Source organism: Callorhinus ursinus, unplaced genomic scaffold (assembly GCF_003265705.2).
Source record: "Callorhinus ursinus isolate GAN/ISIS: 27379988/994484 unplaced genomic scaffold, GSC_fseal_2.0 scaffold51, whole genome shotgun sequence".
In the NCBI taxonomy this organism is placed as follows: Eukaryota; Metazoa; Chordata; class Mammalia; order Carnivora; family Otariidae; genus Callorhinus; species Callorhinus ursinus.
The window spans coordinates 7,913,259-7,932,734 of NW_027397113.1; the positions used below are offsets into that span (position 1 = coordinate 7,913,259).

Below are 19,476 nucleotides of genomic sequence, written 5' to 3' on the forward strand. Positions count from 1 at the left end.
GCCGCGGGAGACCGAACTGTCGTGCGTATGCCTTCTGTGCCGTCCTTGCTTTGCGGCTGCTGTTTCTCCACGGCTCCCCCCTTGCCCTCCTCCTCTCCCTGACGGCTTACTTTGCGGCACCGCCGAGAGCCCCACCCCCTTTCTCTGCGGAATCACCATGGCGGCTGGGGTAAGTTTGCCGGCTCCGGCGATCCAGGTCACCGTATCCGACGCCATCCTCTGCCCGAGTAGGGCCCTCCCGCGTCAGAGGAGTTCTGGAGCCGAGTGGGGAACTGATCCGGGGTCTAGAGACCGTACCGTTGAAGAGCAAGGCTTCCAGGCCCCGGAGGGGAACTGAGGCTGGGACTCTAGGAGGCCAAAGAGGTGGAAGGGTCTGGGGTAGAGGAGAAAAGAGATGTTGGGTCCTGGCCGTCTGGGGCCTGAGAAAGGGGTTCGGGTTCATTGCCGCCTCGAGACGTGGGATCCGGGCAGGTTGACAGAACTTTTGCGACCGTTTTGTGGGGCAGCAGCAGGGACGGGGTGAAGAGGAGGGTCTTTGTGGGCAGGTACGGCTGCCTCCGGTTAAGGGTCGTCTGGCGGGGAGGTTTGGGAGTGGGAGGACTCTCCGGACGGTGGAGTCACACGTGCTGGCCAGGTTAATAGAAGGAGAAACCAACGCCAGGGAACTCACTGCGGGACAGAACCGGAGGGACGGTACGCGTGACAAGAAGGAGGGGTTCTTTGGGGAGAACGAGTTGATTTAGGAAGAGAAGATGCCATTCGGTTTCTCCGTTGCTCTTCTGAGGGTAACTTGGAAATGGTGTGTGTGAGAGACAAGGGTGATGCTTTGGAAGGGGTGAGCGGCTCCGCAGTGGAGTAGGCAGGTACTCGCTCACCGTCAATGAATGAAACCGGGGCTCCGGGAAGGGAGGAGTGTGTGTGTGTCGGCAGGTGGAGTCTGAGGGAGCTACAGGTTCTGGGTTTCTCGACGACGTATTCGAGATGAGAATGCTTCTGGAGCTGTCCTTAGGGAAGGTCAAGCCTGTCAACAAGCTTTATTTAGCAGTTGGTGTGTAGTTCTGTCTTTGGTATTTCAGAGGACTCTGATTACACATGACCAATACTAGAGAGTTTGGTTCACCAGGGGGAGTAAAAGTGAGTTGAACAGATTGGGAATAACTCAGGGAATTTATCTTGGGAGGTGACATTTAGGACTGGGACCTTTTTACTCATTAATATTCCCTCCCCCCTTTCTCCCATAGACCCTGTACACATATCCTGAAAACTGGAGGGCCTTCAAGGCTCTCATTGCTGCTCAGTACAGTGGGGCTCAGGTCCGCGTGCTCTCCGCACCACCCCACTTCCACTTCGGCCAAACCAACCGCACCCCTGAATTTCTCCGTAAATTTCCTGCCGGCAAGGTAAGTAGGAAAGTGGAGAGGGGTCTTAGGTCCTGAAAACTCAAGGAGCCCTGAGATTGTCTCACTCTGAAGATGGGTCTCCATCTTTAGGGCGCCTGGGTGGCTCAGTTGGTTAAGCGACTGCCTTGGGCTCAGGTCATGATCCTGGAGTCCCGGGATCGAGTCCCACATCGGGCTTCCTGCTCAGCAGGGAGTCTGCTTCTCCCTCTGACCCTCTTCCCTCTCGTGCTTTCTATCTCTCATTCTCTCTCTCTCTCAAATAAATAAATAAAATCTTAAAAAAAAAATGAAGATGGTCTCCATCTTTAAAAGGGAGCTTTCCGTATAAGTATCTTTTTTCTTTGCATTTCAGTGATTTAAAATTCTTTTTATTTAGAGCTGAATGTAGATTTACATGTAGTTAGAAATAACTCAGAGCTGTCCAGTGACTTGTTACAGAATTCACAGGTTTCTTTGTATTTGTGGGAGTGAGGTTTGATTTTCAGTGCAAATGTATCAGATACCTACCATGAGCCAGCCAGGGGGCTTGTAGAGATCGATAAATAACCATGCTAAACGGAGAAGAGAGAAATGTGGTCTGGGGAGCCATACTTTAAAGAATATGGACAGAGATATGACACTTGGTTTTTGATCTTTTGTCTATTTGATTGAGGGATTTTATATAAACATTTGAAAATATCTAAATCTTTGGGGTTTCTTAATGTGAGTTTAGATTGTAAGGGGAAAAAAATTAAATATTTATTGTTCCTGGGTTACCGGTAGTACCAGTAGTTTGTATCAATAGTTTGCTGAGTAAGGGTTGTCAGCCTTATGTAAGAACTCTTATCCAAAATGATTTCACTTCCTGGGATTGGCTAGTGAGAACTTCCTGTGTATTTCACTTATTTTTCTGAATTTTACTTATCTTTTGACTGTTTTGTCCCAGGTTCCAGCATTTGAGGGTGACGATGGATTCTGTGTGTTCGAGAGCAATGCCATTGCCTACTATGGTAATTTGCAGTGGGTGTGGGAATGGGAAGATCTGGAATGAAGGAGGTAGGAGAGGATGAGGGCGAACTGGAGTGGACAGGAGAGGAATTTTCATGGACTTGGATTGATGTTGGCATGACCCCAAAGTTCTGACCTTTGTGTTCTGCCTCTGCAGTGAGCAATGAGGAGCTGCGGGGAAGTACTCCAGAGGCAGCAGCCCAGGTGGTGCAGTGGGTGAGCTTCGCTGATAGTGACATAGTGCCCCCAGCCAGTACCTGGGTGTTCCCCACCTTGGGCATCATGCACCACAATAAGCAGGTAAGCCTTGGAACTGGGGGAGAAGCCAAGGGCAGGGATGGCATCAGCTCCTGAGCGTCAGGAAGTAAGAAATAAAATAGATTGAGAGAAGGGGATGCTAAGAATATGTGGGTAATAAAAGACCTCATCATTGGGGTGTGAATATGAGTTGCAGTTGATGATATCTGGGTTCTTTGTCACACAGACCCAGTGGAAGTGGTGCCTGTTGTGAGTGGTCAGAAGAGAGATTTCTGCTGTAGAAAAGCCATACCAAATGGCTAGGGGGGTGGTTAAACCAAATGACTTCTAAGGTTCTTTCTAAAATCCAAAGGTAAAGGAGTAGGTCAGTATAGTGGGAAATTAATCCAGACTGCTCCATGAGGAAATTTGACACGGAGAGCTTCATTTGTGATACATTTGGAGTGATCCTAGGATCTGACTCCATTGAAAGAGGATGGGGATGAGCCAGAATTTAGTAAATGAAATAGCTACCTTTGTCCTGTTGTTGGGGGAGGGAAGCAGGGAAAGGGATGGGTACCTACTATTAAGCTTTTGATCATTTTAAATCAATAGGCCACAGAGAATGCAAAGGAGGAAGTGAGGCGAATTCTGGGGCTACTGGATGCTCACTTGAAGACTAGGACTTTCCTGGTGGGCGAACGTGTGACACTGGCTGACATCACAGTCGTCTGCACCCTGTTGTGGCTCTATAAACAGGTGACGTTTATAAAGGATCAGGTTGGCAGAGGGTGGGGGCGGTTAGAAACGACCTGATGAGTCTTCCAGGTTACCCTGAATTCTGCCAAGGACTTGGATATGAGAGAGTGTCCGGTAACAGCTGGTCTCTAGGGATCCCAAGTTTGAGTGACTGCTTTCTCTCCTCTGAGAAGTTTGGTAACATTCTGTTTCCTAAGTTTCTGTTTGGCAGCAAAGATGTTTAGTTTGTTTCCGTATTTTTTGGGAAGTCCAGCTATGCTTGTGGTTAGTTGTAAAGACGGAGGTAGGGCTGGTAGCTTCAGTATCAAGATGTTTGGGAGGCAGGCTAGGTTCAGTTGGCTTCATTACTTAGCGTTGTAGGTAGAGGGATGTGTATGTGTTTGAGAGGGGGAGAAGGAATTTCTTTAGTTCTTTTTCTTCTCTGTAAGCTGTAAAAGCGGCGAGGTAATAATTAGTCTTGAGGTTACTGGGTCAAAGAAGATGACATGTTGCAGAGCAGCAGCTCTTTTTTAAACTTTTTTTTTTTTTAAGATTATTTATTTATTTGAGGGAGAGAGAAAGCACAAGCAGGGGAGAGGGAGAAGCTGACTCTCCACTGAGCAGGAAGCCTGATGCGGGGCTCGATCCCAGGACCCTGAGATCATGACCTGAGCCAAAGGCAGATGCTCAACCGACCACCCAGGCGCCCCTGTGTGTGTTTGTTTTTAATTTAAAGATTTAATTTATTTATTAGAGAGACAGCATAAGCAGGGGGAATGGCAGAGGGAGAAGCAGGCTCCCCGCTGAGCAGGGAGCGCAGTGTGGGGTTCCATCCCTGGACCCTGGGATCATGACCTGAGCCAAAGGCAGAAGCCCAAGTGACTGAGCCACCCAGGCATCCTAGCAGCTCTTGGACTGATACTAGTCCAGAATGGTAGTTTAATAATTGGGGGGGAAAAAAGCACCTACTTTGTGTCAGACCCTGTGCCAGAGGCCTTGCAGGGATCTTCTTGGTTTTTACCTGTTGTATGGGTGAGGAGAAATGGAACCTGGCCCAACGGCACATAGCTGGTAAGTGGTGGCATCGGATTTGAACCCAAGTACTGCAGAACCAGTACTATAGAACTGACTGCTCTGGTCTGTCTCTGTGACAGAATTAGTTTCCCTCTGATCTTAGCAAACTAAAAGATGGTAAATAAGTTCATCACAAAGCTAAGTTTAGTTTAAAGGACTGTGTGTGACTCTGAAATAGTTATTTTTTTATTTTTAATTTTTTTGGGTTATTGAATATTCTTTAATTTCTGAAGTTTGGTGGAAGAAAAGTACATATCGTGTTGTTAATGTTTTTGTTATCTTGTTTATTTGGCAAAATGAGTATTGGTAGCTGTGTTGCCCACCTTTGCTTTTAGTTTTATTGACGTGTGACTTTTTTTAATTTTTAATTTTTATTTTTTTTTAAAGATTTTATTTATTTATTTGAGAGAGAGAATGAGAGATCGAGAGCACGAGAGGGAAGAGGGTCAGAGGGAGAAGCAGACTCCCTGCTGAGCAGGGAGCCCGATGTGGGACTCGATCCCGGGACTCCAGGATCATGACCTGAGCCGAAGGCAGTCGCTTAACCAACTGAGCCACTTAGGCGCCCCTGTGACTTTTTTTTTTAAAGACTTTACTTATGTATGTGAGAGGGGAAGAGATAGAACATGGGGGTAGGGCAAAGGGAGAGGGAGAAGCAGGCTCCCTGCTGAGCAGGGGGGCTCATCCCAGGGGGCTCAATCCCAGGACCCTGGGACCATGACCTGAGCCGAAGGCAGACGCTTCACCGACTGAGCCACCCAGGCGCCCTGACACATGACATTTAAAAGAATAGAATGTGTAGGTGTGAAATGGTTTTGTAAAAGGAGTAAGGCTCCATATGAACATATCTATCAAGTAGATTTGTTGTAAACGAAAGACGGGATCAAGTGTGCGTTAAGTTGGACTGTCCTATAAATGAGGAAGGTCAATGAGAAGCAGCCCTCCAGGGTCAGATGGTATCTAGGGAGCTGCCCTCTCGGGCTTGAGAGGGAGGTGGAGCCTTGGTGTAGAAAGAGACAAAGGTCTCTGGCTTGAAACCCCTCAAGACCTTTGCTTCTGCCCTGTGTTCTGACAGGTCCTGGAGCCTTCTTTCCGCCAGGCTTTCCCCAATACCACCCGCTGGTTTGTCACCTGCATCAACCAGCCACAGTTCCGGGCCATCCTGGGGGAGGTGAAGCTCTGCGAGAAGATGGCCCAGTTTGACGGTGAGTCTGCTCGGGGAGGAGCGCGTGGCCTGGCTTGGTCTCCGCCCCTCGATTGCCCATCAAGCCTCCGGGTTATGTGGACCCACAGAGTGTAGGGTATCCCACATAGTGACCAATACTTGATACGCGCACAGACTTTCTTTCGTTGGCGTTAACAGACAAACCGCGGTGCCCGTGTGTGTGTTGCCGAGTGTTGTGTTCTTGCTCCAGGACCTACCGGGAGCTGGCGGCCGAGCACGGCAGGGCCTAGATCCCGTAGTTGTCCCACCCAGCAGTTTCCTCCATCACCTTGTTCGCTGCCTGCCTTTAGGGGCATATGGGAAGAGGCAGGACACTGACTTCTACCTTTCTCTGCCCCAGCTAAAAAGTTTGCAGAGAGCCAGCCTAAAAAGGACACCCCACGGAAAGAGAAGGGTTCTCGGGAAGAGAAGCAGAAGCCCCAGGCTGAGCGGAAAGAGGAGAAAAAGGCTGCTGCCCCTGCTCCTGAGGAGGAGATGGATGAATGTGAGCAGGCACTGGCTGCTGAGCCGAAGGCCAAGGACCCCTTTGCTCACCTGCCCAAGAGGTAAAGGTATTGGAGGGTAGGAGGTGTGGGACTAAAGAAGGCCGGTTTTCGCCTAGTGTGTTCCCCTCTCACAGCCAGGGCCGTTTTAGGTTGTCTGTATAAAATTGCAATGTATGATGTTTTATTTGCAAGGAAAACAACTTCTTGAGTTTATACTCAAAAATTGGGTGGATTTTTTTTTTCTAAAGATTTTATTTTGAGAGAGAGAGAGGGTACGCGCGTATGCGTGCACAAGCAGTGAGGGAGGGAGAAGCAGGCTCCCCACTGAGCAAGGAGCCCGACGTGGGGTTCCATCCCAGGACCCTGGGATCATGACCTGAGCCGAAGGCAAACACCACTGACTGAGCCACTCAGGCGCCCTGTATTTTTACTCTTTTGATGAACAGACAGTATAAACATTCTCACTGAGAAGGGAGGCTGACCATGACTCCACAGTGCCTGTCTGCTTCATTGTTTCCCAGATTGGGGGAATTAAACTTCTCAAGGAGGAAGTAGATGGGATGGTCATCACCCCATCCACTGCCAACCTTTTCAGTAAAGGTTGAGGTTTTTGGAAGAAGAGGAAACTTTTCTGGTGTGAAAAAAGCGGGACATCTAGTACTTGCCTGCTATTCTATACTCGTCATCAGCTACTGCCCTAGGTCGTTTCATTAGAATTGCAAGCATTATGAGACCTGTCTTGTCCGGAGCTACTTCACTTGGTTCTCTTTGCTCTCTGCTTGTTTTACCCATTCACTTTGCCTTTCCTAAAGCCATCCAGCCTTGCACTGTGTTGGTCTGTTGGAGTTCAACAGGGTTCACCCTCCCCCATTTGGTAATGGTTGTGTTTTTTTTTTTTTTAAGATTTTATTTGGGGGGGGCACATGCATGAGCAGGGGGAGGGGCAGAGGGGGAGAGAGAGAAGCAGACTCCCCATTGAGTGCGGAGCTCAAATGAGGCTCGATCTCACAACCCTGAGATTGTGACTGAGCCGAAATCAAGAGTCCGGTGCTTAACTGACTGTGCCACCCAGGCGCCCCATTTGGGGAACAAGGAGTGTAGCTCTTAGGCCCAGGCACTTCGTACAAGACCAAGGAAGTCTCCAGATGCAGCTGCTCTTTACAGATGTATTTCTTTTTGAACTGAGGTGATTGATCTTGAACCTAACACAGGGACAGGTCAGGAGTGAGCAGGATTTTTGGTGCGTGCACATAAGTTGTGATAACTAAGCCCAGTTACATATGCTGCCGTAACACAGACCCAGTTAATTGATAGCTAGAGATTTTCACGTATATTAGGTCTGTGTGTTCTGAGCAGAAAACAAATCACCAATAGACTGAAAATCGTTATTAAAGTTACATCCTTTTGGGAATATCAGTTACTACCAATTTGCTGTATTACCATGGTGCTCTGTTGGGCTGCCAAGATGATTTTCCCCAGGATTTTTAACGCCACAGAGGTAATGTCTTCAAAGATGAAGACTGCTGTTTGTCAAGAGTTAATTCTAGTTATTTATTTATTTTAAAGATTTATTTATTTGCAAGAGAGCATGAGCAGGGGGAGAGGGAGAAGCAGGTGCCCCACTGAGCAGGGAGCCCCACATGGGGCTCGATCCCAGGACCCTGGGATTGGGACCTGAGCTGAAGGCAGCCACTTAACTGACTGAGCCACCCAGGCATCCCAGTTCTAGTTCTTTTAATGCCTTCCAGCTATACTTGTTTCAGGAGCCATTCAGAGCCTGTCCTCATCTGGGGAGAAATGGATACAACGTGGTCATAAATTATAAAGTTCGAACAGTTCGGGAGGGGGTGAAGAAAAAATCCCCAGTCCCTTTTTTGGGTGGTTGAGGTGGAAACTCTTCAGACGAGGTCTCCGTTACAGATTTGGGAAGGAACGAAGGACCCAGGGTTCAAGGGCAGCTTCTCCTTTGCTACATTGTGACAGTGGGCAGGTCACACCACTTAACCTTATCTGGAAAGAGGGAAAGGAATGGTTTTAACTCTAGGGTTTGTTGGCATTATTTATACTAATGAATGATTCAGCCAATTAAACATTTAGCAAAGGTTTTTTAAAATAGGTTTATGGCACAGTCATACAGTAGAGGATTATTTAGCCACTAAAACATTTGTAAGGGACGCCTGGGTGACTCAGTCAGTTAAGCATCTGCCTTCGGCTCAGGTCGTGATCCCGGGGTCCTGGGATCGAGTCCCGTATCTGGGTCCTTGCTCAGCGGGGAGTCTGCTTCTCCCTCTGCCTCTGACCTTCCTCCCTGCTTGTGCTCTCGCTTTCTCTCTCTTTCTCTTGCAAATGAATAAATAAAAAAATCTTAAAACACTTGTAAAAAAGAATTCCTGATGGGGTGACAGTATTAAATGAACAAATCATGGAAGGCACAGAATTCCACACATCGTCTCTGGAAAGCCACCAGCTCTGGAAGCCACCAGCGGGAAGGACATAAACATATTAATCCGTTCTATTGTTTGCTGGCATTGTGGGTGATTTTCTTCAGTCAGCATGTGGTTTTTTATAACTGAAAAGAAAGAAAGCGCACCCTACCACGAGGGGAGGGACTCTCTACAGGGCAGAGCCTTCCTTGTGCCAGGTTGCTTCAAATATCTGAACTAAGGGCTTTGCAGCATCGGGGCCTGTTTCCGGGCATAGTGACTCAAGGCCACGGGTATAAGGTCTGGGGCCTGGGGCGGAGGCCCTTTGATAGCATTTGCTACTTACATTGCTGTCACACTGTAGTGTGTGTAACCCCAAGAGGCCTGTGGTGAGTCAGGGACTGAGTGTGACTCAGTGGGAAAGGGCCCTGGAGGGGGCAGGCCCTCAAAGGAGGAGCGTTCATTCTGGGTCTCCACCAGGGGGCAGCAGTTTTCCGTGCTTTTCTTGGGGCAGGGCTCCCTCAGCGCCCCCTTCCCCCCCAGCCCGGTCGGTCCCACCCTCCTCAAGCTTAGCTGACTTAGGCTGCAGATAGGGAGCAGAGGAGTGCCCTATGCCCCTCTTTATATGCCCTTCGCTCTCTTCCCTTACAAGGTTGTACCCACCTGCCGATCCAGTGACCTCCTCCTTTAAACCAGTATATTTTAAGTGAAATTTGCCCTTAGTTTCTCTTAGCCTGGCAACCCTTTGTTGCTTCAGGAGGGCTTTCTGCCCATTGACCTTGCTTTTTTTCTCCATTCAGTACCTTTGTGTTGGATGAATTTAAGCGCAAGTACTCCAACGAGGACACTCTTTCTGTGGCGCTGCCGTATTTTTGGGAGCACTTTGATAAGGATGGCTGGTCTCTGTGGTACGCTGAGTACCGCTTCCCTGAGGAGCTCACCCAGACCTTCATGAGCTGTAACCTCATCACTGGTGAGAAGGGGGTGGGTCTAGGAAGAGGAAGGGGGAGGACGAGGCAGTGGGGGATGTGATTCTAAAGGCTGCGTGTTCTCCCTCGACCCTTCAGGAATGTTCCAGCGGTTGGACAAGCTGAGGAAGAATGCCTTTGCCAGTGTCATCCTCTTTGGAACCAACAACAGCAGCTCCATTTCTGGAGTTTGGGTCTTCCGAGGCCAGGAGCTTGCCTTTCCGGTGAGGAAAGGTGTAGGGGAGGAATCTGTCTCTTCGGGGTGGGGCAAGGGGATGGGAAGTCCGCCTGCGTCCCTGCGCTTGTAGGCATTCAGGAGAGTTAAGGGAGTGTGTACAGGAAGGACTGCCATGGTCACTGCCTTTTAGGACCTGATGACGTGGGTCTGAGCTGGAAGTAACAGCTATGGGACAGTGTCTGGTAACTGACCACATGCTGCTTAACCTGGCTTTCTATCCGCAGCTGAGTCCAGACTGGCAGGTGGACTACGAGTCGTACACATGGCGGAAACTGGATCCTGGCAGCGAGGAGACCCAGACGCTGGTTCGAGAGTACTTTTCCTGGGAGGGGGCCTTCCAGCATGTGGGCAAAACCTTCAATCAGGGCAAGATCTTCAAGTGAACATGTCTTGCCATCGCCTAGCTGCCTGTACCCGCCCTTCAGGGAGATGGGGGTCATTAAAGGAAACTGAACATTGAACCCTTAGCTGTCCTGCCTCCTTTATGAGTCATGGCTTCTTCAAAGGGGAGTATAGATACGTTGGAGCAGGGTATTTTCTGGGCCTGCAGTACCTCCCCTTGCAGGAGAGGAGTCTTCAGAAGGGCAGAAGAGAGGCCTCTCTCAGTTTTGACTGTATTCGCTCTGCCTGTACTGTGATGACTGACTTCTAGCCTAGCTGGGAAAGACTGGATGCAGCTAGGGTGGGTGGTGACATGGAGCTTGCTAACTACCCAATTCTTCAGGACCGGATTGCTAAGGTACGAAAGCGCACAGTGTGTGGAGGAACTTCACGTTATTTCTCACAGTTGCCCTGGGAGGGAGGGAGGTGGTGGCATCGAGGGTCTTAGTTGAAATATTTCAAACAGGCAGGAATATCAGGCACAGACTACTCAGAACAGGACCGGCCTGTTGGCCCTAACCTGGCTGCGGATCGTCTCTGGGGTATTCCTACTTTCTCGTAAGGAAGTGGGGTTCGGAGATGTAAGTGGCTTGCCTCTGGAGACAGGATTTTGACCCCAGTGGGTGTCGCTGGAGCCTGTACTGGAAATGTGCCTTGCTGCTTCCTGGAATGTGGAGCAGTCTGACTTGCCACCCAAGAACCCACTCAGACCGGGGGGTATTAGTTTTTCTCTCTTGAGCTTAATTTTTATCATGCCCTTTCTTCACAGGGTCTTGTTCCTACTTTGTCTTTTTTTACTATTGTCTTTCTGAAAAGCATTAAAGGTCTCCCTGTGTATTACCAGTTCAGGTGAAGTTGGAAAGCTCCAGTTTGATTCACATTTTGAGGCAGATGCAGAAACAGTCACGATTCAACCTTTGGTCTTTAGTTTATGGTTTTATACGTGTTATTTCTCTCCCACCCTTAGTCCAAGCACGGAGAAGGGCTTAGCATGGGAGGGGAAGAAGGTGATCTTTCCAGGTGCAGATGGTCTGGTAGCTTGGGAGAGTGTAGGGCAGTCATCTAGCTGGGTACTTGGACTACAGTAGGGGTTCTGGGAAGAATGGGCGGAGGAGAGTCCCAATGTGGAATCCAGCTGGGTGAGGATGGGCTGGTTCTTGCTCAGGGTTTGCTCCCTGGCAGGTCATATTGAGTTGGATCCAAACTTGCCACCTGTCTTGCTTCCAAGCATTCCGGGCTGCTCTTGGTTAGAATCTAAAAGTGCTAGTTGCTGGGCGCCTGGGTGGCTCAGTTGGTTAAGCGACTGCCTTCGGCTCGGGTCATGATCCTGGAGTCCCGGGATCGAGTCCCACATCGGGCTCCCCGCTTGGCGGGGAGTCTGCTTCTCCCTCTGACCCTCTTTCCTCTCGTGCTTTCTATCTCTCATTCTCTCTCTGAAATAAATAAATAAAATTAAAAAAAAAAATAAAAAAATAAAAGTGCTAGTTGCTGGCTGGGTTGGGCCCTGCACTGGGTGCCGGGGCCTCACCTAACCTGTCAGACTCCCTTCACAAATTCCGTTTCCCACCACACCTCCCTGCTCCTTCGCTTGTGTAATCTTCACCCTCTTCCCAGTATCCTTGACCTTCCCAGTAGCTGAGGACTTAGTCGGGAGAGACCCCAGTTCTACAAGGTTTGAAGGGGCAGGCCAGAGACCAGGTGTGGGGCCCAGCTGCAGAAAACGGGGTTTCAGCAGGGGGGGCTAGAACTTGGGCAGTAGCAGGCCTGGCACCCCAACGTGGACTGGGCGGGTCTGGGGGATCCCGCCTCTCAGCCTCCCTCAGACTGCAGGAAGGGTGACTCATCTGCACGTCCTGCCTCCGGTGCCTCAAGCGCTGGTGGTTTGGTGCAGAGGAGAGTTGGCCAGGTTGTTGGATGAGGCCAGGCCTGTGCTTGGGGGAGGGCCAGGACCCTCAAACGGAGATGGGGTGGGCAGCCCAGGGGGAGGGTGTTGTGGCCTCGGGCAGGGTAGCTGTTGGCCTCCGAAGCTGGTTGGAACTAGAGGGCCTTTGCCCTGCCCTGGTGGGCAAGAAAGAGGTTAACAGCAGGAGTTTCTAGCGGCAGATGTGGGGCGGGGAAAGGGGAGGTCCAGCTGGAGTTGGTTCGGTCCCGCCCTGCCCCGGGGAGGCCTGAGTCACCGCACAGCCGCGGGCTTGGGGCTGTGCTTGGGACTCGCGCCCTCCCGATCCTGGCTGGGGCCCCGCGCTTGCTGGAGCTCGGCCCGGCTACCCTGCTCCTCCCGGCCCCGCCCGGCTCGCCCCGGCGGCCAGTGAGCGCCTGCGCCAGGGGGCCGTCTCTGGTTGTTGGGCCCATTTCCTGACATGCTCGGGAGGCTCGTGCCACCCGCGCACCACCTAGAGCTGGCATCCCGGCGCCCACACTGCAGCGCGTGCCTGCTGGGGCCCGGGCCGGAGTCGCAGGGAGGAAAGGGAAGGGGGCCTTGTGAGTGGGTCGGGGCTGAGAACAGGGCGTGATCTTGGAGAACTAGAGTAAGATGGAAGGAGGGAGCCGTTTTAGCCACTTGCTGGGCAAAATCTTAGAGCGTCTAGAAGAGGTGGTGGAGAAGGGAGAGGGAGAGGGGTCTGGGCTCAGGTGCTTTCGACTGAAGATGAAGTCTTTATTTTAATTGAGTGTCGTTAACATACAGCGTTATATTAGTTTCAGGTGTACCATAGAGTGACTTAACACTTCCACATATCCGCAGTGCTCATCAGACAAGGGCACTCCTTGATCCCCATCCCCTGTTTCACCCATCTCCTCACCCCCTCCACTCTGGGAACCTCCAGTTTGCTCTCTATAGTTAGGAGTCTGTTTCTTGGTCTGTCTCTTTTTTTTTCCCTTTGCTCATTTGTTTTGTTTTTTAAATTCCATATACGAGTGAAAGCATACGGTAATTGTCGTTCTCTGACGGACCTATTTCACTCAGCATAACACTCTTGTAGCTCCATCCATCGTCCCCGCTGCAGAGGAAATCTTTACCGAGCCCAGCGCATGAATGGGAACGCCTGAGACTTGGTTCAGCCTGTATACAAACCGGTAGATACTGGTTATGAGCAGCTATTTATTTTAGCTTTGTTGGCCCTCCTGCTTACGTCACTTATTAAGACGCCAAAAGCCTTAAGTTCTTCCAAGAAAGACCTAGATTGTCTCCTTTTTTTCCTGTCCTGTTTGAGCTGGAGCTGGACAGCTGCTCGGCACCCTGGGTCAGACCCATCCCACCAGCTGCCCACATGCCCCAGAAGTGCCACTTCCCCTTTTGAGAGGTGGGGGAAGGCTCTAGAATGTTGAAGGGAGAGGAATGAAGTGTTTTGGAGGATCCACCCAGTCATTTCTGAAATCAATATTGTGGTTTTCATGGCAACCAGCACTCTTTGTCCTCGGAACCCAGAACTTTCCCTCCACACGTCAAGTGGGTTTTCCTGGGTGGCTGTGGCTTCCCTGGCTCGCCCCACCAGCCGTACCTACACTGCAGGGTAACCCCACCAGCCGTACCTACACTGCAGGGTAACTCCCCCAGCTGGCTCTGGTCGTCTGTGTGTTTGAGTGCCGTTCTGGGGTCCTCACCCTCTTCTCCGTGCCCCCGCCCCCCATGCCCTGGAGCCAAAATGCCAGTGCTCCTGAAAGGTTAGGGAAACAGTCACCTGCTCCTGTCTGTTTGCTCTAATCAGGCTGGCACGGCTCCCGGGGGAGGCTGTCGCTTTACTCCAGTGGAATTACTGGGGTGTCCCAGCGCTTCAGCACCCAAGCGATGGGTGGAATGGCGGTCAAGGTGGCTGCTGAGCTCTGTGCTGTAGTCACTTGAGTGTCTCGGAAGAGGCAGAATGCCATGGGCACGTGGGGCTGCTTAAGTGGCAAAGGTGTCCTTGGTGACCCTGGGTCTCTAGGTGTTCCTGGGGCTCTTTTCATTCTTGTGGCCCCCTCCCTTTCGGGGGAACCTCCCCCTACCCTCTGCTTTCCTCATTTCCTCAGGATTCCAAAGGGGGCGCCTACCGACAGGAGCTTGTTTACACGATGGGCTTGGCCATGTGCAGAGCAGGGGCCAGACGGTCAGGGTTTGGGGCTATTTCTGATCGGATCTCCCATGGAATGTGCTTCCCTCTACTTCCAGCTGCCCCCTCCCCTCCGAAGCAGGAACAGGTGTCATGTGAGGGCCTCTCTCGCTGGCTCAGCCCTTTTGCAATCATCTGGCTGGCTCTGCCAGGATGGGGGTGGATAGTGTGGTTGGGCAGAGCCAAAGGGTGACTGAGGGGACATGGCAGGGCAGGGAGGGCTATGGAGTTGAAGGCCGAGGGTAGAGGGCTTGCCAGGGCCAGGTAGGAGGGCTGGAAGCAGCTGAGTAGGCCAGGGAGGCGGTCCCATGAGCTTAGGGCTACACTGGGACCGGAAACTTTCTAGGTGCAGGGGAGATGAGTTGGTTATAACGGGTCCCTGGCCAGTCATTCTTCAGGGAGATCTGCATTTCCCCTGAGTCACAAGGAAGCCACGGGTGCTTTCCTGCCAGGCCGACTCTCTGCGGGGTCTGAATCACCGAGTTGCCAAGGGTGTTGGCTGCCCTATTGTGGCAGTGCCTGGGCCCTACCCCACCCACTCCTGTTAGGACAGGGGTGAGCAAACATGCTCCTTTATCCCACCCTCCTCAGTGGGAACACTCCATCTCTTGGACTCAGACTTACAGAAGGTACCTCATGCAGGATTGCCCGAGAGACCCCGTTAGGTAGTCCCTTAACGAGCGCAGAGAGGGGAAGTGACTTATCAAGGGTGCATGCAAGTCTTTCCACAGTTCGCGAAGCCATTCACTGAGTCACTTTGCTTCCTAAGAGCAGGAGGGCGGCGCTTCTCCCAAAGTTGCGGGGCGACTATGATGGACCAAGCACACTTGGTTTCGGAGGCAGACAGAGGGTGGTATCCAAGGCTGCCAGCAGCCCTGGCTGGGTATTGAGCACAGAAGTAGAGCAGGTCCCAGGGCAGGTCAACACCCCGCGCTCCAAGTCCTCCAAGTCCTGGGGCGGGCAGAGGGCGCAGGGTGTAGCAGAGGCGGGACTTATGGTGACAGGAACCTCAACTATGTGGTGACTCAGGCTCTGGGCAGCTGAGGCCCTGCCTTCACTGCTCAGTCTAATCTCCTTAGACTGGACTTGGGAAGTGCAAGCGGCAGAGGGAGGGAAACCCGGGCTGGTGCCCCATACCCCCCGGAACTGGAGGAAAGGCAGAGGAAGTTGGAAAGGGTGGCGGAAAGGCAGATTCCAAAAAAGGGGAGAGGAGGCTGGTGCTCCCCTCCCTGCCCGCTCCCCGCTCCCTGCTGGGGAGGGGAGCGGGCAGGGGCGTCTGCTGCTCCCTCCGCTCCCTCCGGCTCCCTCCCTCCCTCGGCTCCTGTTTACCGTCGGCCTGCCCCGTCCCCAGCTCAGTTCTGAGCTCTGCTTTTCGGCCCCCCTCCCTCCCCTTCACAGCCCTATTCATTCGTGTTCCGCCCCCTTGTGTTCCTTAACTTCAGCTCCCCATTTCCCCTCTCTTCTTGCTCTCCCCGCATCTGCACACCCACACCTCCCCAGCCTCCAGGCCATTTCTCACCGTGTCCACCTGTCCTGCGCTCCCTGCCCACTTTGTCTCCTTTCTCTTGCCTGGACACTCGTTCTGTGCCTTCCTTCCTCCCAGAGTCTGTACTCAGAGCCCTGCGTGCAAGTCTCTTGTTCTCTAGTCAGCTTTAACTTGGGTTCTGCTTTGGCCTGAAGATTTCAATTAGGACCGAGTATAATGGGCGGGTTTCCGGTATCCCGGCTGTCTGATCTGAGTGATTCAGGAACTCCTTATTTGAAGTCCGAGGTTTAAGTACAGGCTGGGGTTTGAACTGAGCTGGAATACTGGGCTTCATATTTTGAGTTTGGGTTAGGAGTTTGGGGTTTCAGAATTGCTTAGGCAATAATGTCTGGATCCCAGCATCACTGGGGAAGACAGATTAGGAAGCAATGAAAGGGAACATCGAAGGGCCTGATGTTTGGCGGAGATGCTCCTCTCCGGGTGTTTGTGTGTGGGGTGGAGGTGGGGTCGGGGAGATCCCAGATGGCTCAAAGAAGGGGTAATAGTCATTTCTCTGCTTCCAAGGCTGACACGCCAAAGGGCCCTCATGGGAATGGCGGGGAGTCTGCTTTCAAAGAGACTGCAAAGAGATTGCACACTTCACTTCCTTGCTGGGATCACAGTTTAAAAGCCATGATTACTCTCTGAGCAGCCGGCGTCTTGTCTTCCCTGTAATACACTGATTTTAGAGAAGGGGACTGTGGGGAGGAGGGAGGGGAAGGGGAATCCCCTGGCAAGGGGCCTGTCCACAGAGCTCCCTTTGTGGTTGCCATGGAAACAGGCATAATAGGAACAAAACAGAGGCACGTTGCCTGGCAACAAAGAAGCCCAAGGTTCATCACACACACTATGCGTGTGTGTATATCAGGGAACTCCCGGCGGCGGGGGGGGGGGGGGGGGTGCTGAGGGCGGGAGGGAGCAAAACTTCTGGGGAAGCTGGGGTATCCCAGTGATGACGAGTCCTAGGACTCACCTACCTTTGCCAATGAATCCGTAGGCCCGGGAGGTCGCATACCTCGGAAAGGTGAGGGCGTGCGTGCTGGCAGGAGGCCTGAAGTCCTCCCAGAACAGCCTCCCCCCCCACCAGCCCTGATTTTGACAGAGGCATCTGAAACCTTCAAAAAGAGAAAGGTTTTCTTTGCAAAGTTGAGACGGTGGTGGGGGAAATCCTTATAATTAAAAAAAAAATAGTGTGTGTATCCATGAGTGTATGTTGGGGGAGTGAGGTATCAGTGTAAAGGATCTGGCAGAAAAGATAATGTCCCATTTTCAATGCATAGGACCTGCAAGGAGCTCAGAATACATTTCCTTCAGGACGGAGCACTGTGAGGGCAGAGATTCCATCCTGTCAGGTTTTTTTTTTTCTTTCTTTCTTTCCTTTTTTTATTTTTAAAGATTTATTTATTTGACAGAGAGAGAGAGGGAACACAAACAGGGGGAGAAGCAGGCTCCCCGCTGAGCGGGGAGCCCCATGTGGGACTTGAGGCGGGACTCAATCCCAGGACCCTGGGATCATGACCTGAGCCGAAGGCAGTCGCTTAACCGACTGAGCCACCCAGGCTCCCATCCTGTCAGGTTCTTTATCCCATGCACCACCAGCGCCAGCAGCAGAGGCCCCCGGCCTAGTGCTGCACACAGGATAAATGTTTGTGCAGAGGCATGAGAGGCCGGTAAGTGGGGGAATTGCTCCCTGGAGGCTGAGAGTAAAAGGAAGTGTGGGGTTCAGGATGCTGTTGTGAAAAGGACATGGACTTTGGGGCCAGTTATCCCTGTAGTTCATTCATTCATTCATTCATTTATTCATTCATTCATTCCACAAACTTCTTCAGTGATTGCCATATGCCCGCCACTACTCTAGGCACAGGGCAGACAACAAAGAACAAGAAAATCCCCACTCTCATGGAGCCTAGATGCCAGGGGGAGTTTTGACTCCTGCTTCTGAGGGCTGTGTGCCTTTAGGTGAATCACTAACCCTTTCTGAGACCATTTCTTCCCAGAGCATGTGAGGATTAAATGATCTAACACATGATAGTACCTGCAGTGGCCTGAGACACAATCACCATTACAGCTTCTGGGGGTGAGGGGTGAGGGGTGGGGGGGCTACAGCAGTGGGCAGGAGAAGGGTTGGCAGACATTTCCAAAAGAGTGTGTGTCTCCACTTACACCATTGAAAATTGCGGAATCGGGGCGCCTGCGTGGCTCAGTCGTTAAGCGTCTGCCTTCGGCTCAGGTCATGATCCCAGGGTCCTGGGATGGAGCCCCACATCGGGCTCCCTGCTCAGCGGGGAGCCTGCTTCTCCCTCTCCTTCCACCTGCTTGTGTTCCCTCTCTCGCTGTGTCTCTCTCTGTCAAATAAATAAATAAAATCTTAAAAAAAAAAAAGAAAATTGCTGAATATATTCCCTTCCCCTGGGCCGAGGAGGCTGACCTAGGAAAGCCCAGCTCCCCATTCCAGTGGGTACGGATCGTGGGGTGTGTGTGTGTGTGTGTGTGTGTGTGTGTTTTACGGGCCAAGGGTCTAGGTTACTCCTCCTCTCCTCTCCTAGCTCGCAATGGGGCAGGAGCCAGTCCCCATGACCACCCGCCACCAGGTATGACACTCCTACCCCTGAATGAAGGACCTGGACAGTAATCCCTACTCCATAGCTGCTCCCCAAACCAGGCTCTCCTGCCTTCTTTTCTGTTGACCAAGAGGGTGGCCAGAACAAACAGTGGAGCAGATAAGTTGGCCTTGAGCCCAGGACACTAGCCTCTGCTCTTTCACTCGCGGGGGGTGGGGGGGGGCTGACAGAGCCCATGCTGTGGGGAGGGTACAACATCCACACCCTCCCCCACTGGTCCTTTCCCGCTGCTCCAGCCCCTCCCTCCAAACTCCCATCGACCTTCTGCAGCTCCCCTGTGTCTCTGTGGTGCATCACCGATGTTTCCGAAAACCTAGGTGTAAATCCACTCCCCTTTTAAATATGTCCCGGGAAAACGTGCACTTTAAGGAACCTGGTGATTCATAAAGTTAAAAATCCTTCGGTCAACTGTTAACAGTGGTTACTTTTGGGGAGAGGGACTGGGTAGGGGAGGAGGGAGACATTTACTTTTTATCGGTCTACCTTTCTGTATTGTTTACATTCTTCAGCAGGTGGAGGCATTGATTCTATTTAAAAAATGTCAACAGGGATTATCTGACTCGCAGCATGACGGGCCCCTTTAGTTTCTCTGTATTCTTGCTGCATTTGTTAAAAGCTGAATAAATGTCATTGAAAATGAAATTAAGAATTAAAAAGCCATCAGTAAAGGGAATAATGAGCTCTCGGTATTTGTTTTTAAAAGCATCCCAAAGTTGAACAGTTTAGATGTTTTCTTTTTAAACATTTTATTTATTTATTTGAGGGAGAGAGAGCATGAGCAGGGGGGAGGGGCAGAGGGAGAAGCCGACTCCCCGCTGAGCAGGGAGCCCGATGCCGGGACTCAATCCCAGGACCCTGGAATCACGACCTGAGCCCAAGGCAGATGCTTAACCCACTGAGCCACCCGGTGCCCTAGATGTTTTCTTTAATAAGATTCTAGAAAAGGGGTACAGAACAAAATAGAGGAGGTGGTTCTTTCCAAAGCCTGGGTTTGTGATGTGTGTGCCTGCCATTGCCTCTGCCGTGGGTTTGAGTCCCTATCTGGGTGCCTCCGTGTGTGTGTGTGTGTGTGTGTGTGTGTGTGTG

At 51.5% G+C, this 19,476-nt stretch overlaps 1 protein-coding gene and 1 long non-coding RNA gene across 2 annotated transcripts; one reads left to right on the forward strand and one right to left on the reverse strand.

The window, feature by feature from the left end:
- The first annotated feature begins 30 nt into the window (after nucleotides 1-30).
- Nucleotides 31-10,236, forward strand: EEF1G (eukaryotic translation elongation factor 1 gamma). Its single transcript, XM_025878592.2, has 10 exons — nucleotides 31-169; nucleotides 1,242-1,400; nucleotides 2,326-2,389; nucleotides 2,545-2,687; nucleotides 3,240-3,383; nucleotides 5,512-5,641; nucleotides 6,002-6,206; nucleotides 9,370-9,542; nucleotides 9,637-9,761; nucleotides 10,000-10,236. Exons 1-10 carry the CDS (start codon nucleotides 158-160, stop codon nucleotides 10,156-10,158), a joined length of 1,314 nt encoding a protein of 437 aa, XP_025734377.1. The 5' UTR covers nucleotides 31-157; the 3' UTR covers nucleotides 10,159-10,236.
- A 2,574-nt stretch (nucleotides 10,237-12,810) lies between these two features.
- LOC112829163 (uncharacterized) lies at nucleotides 12,811-16,485 on the reverse strand. Its single transcript, XR_003209670.2, has 3 exons — nucleotides 15,764-16,485; nucleotides 13,688-15,195; nucleotides 12,811-13,656 (listed from the first exon to the last, which is right to left on the reverse strand). It is a non-coding gene; the product is annotated as an uncharacterized lncRNA (long non-coding RNA).
- Between the last annotated feature and the right edge of the window lie 2,991 nt (nucleotides 16,486-19,476).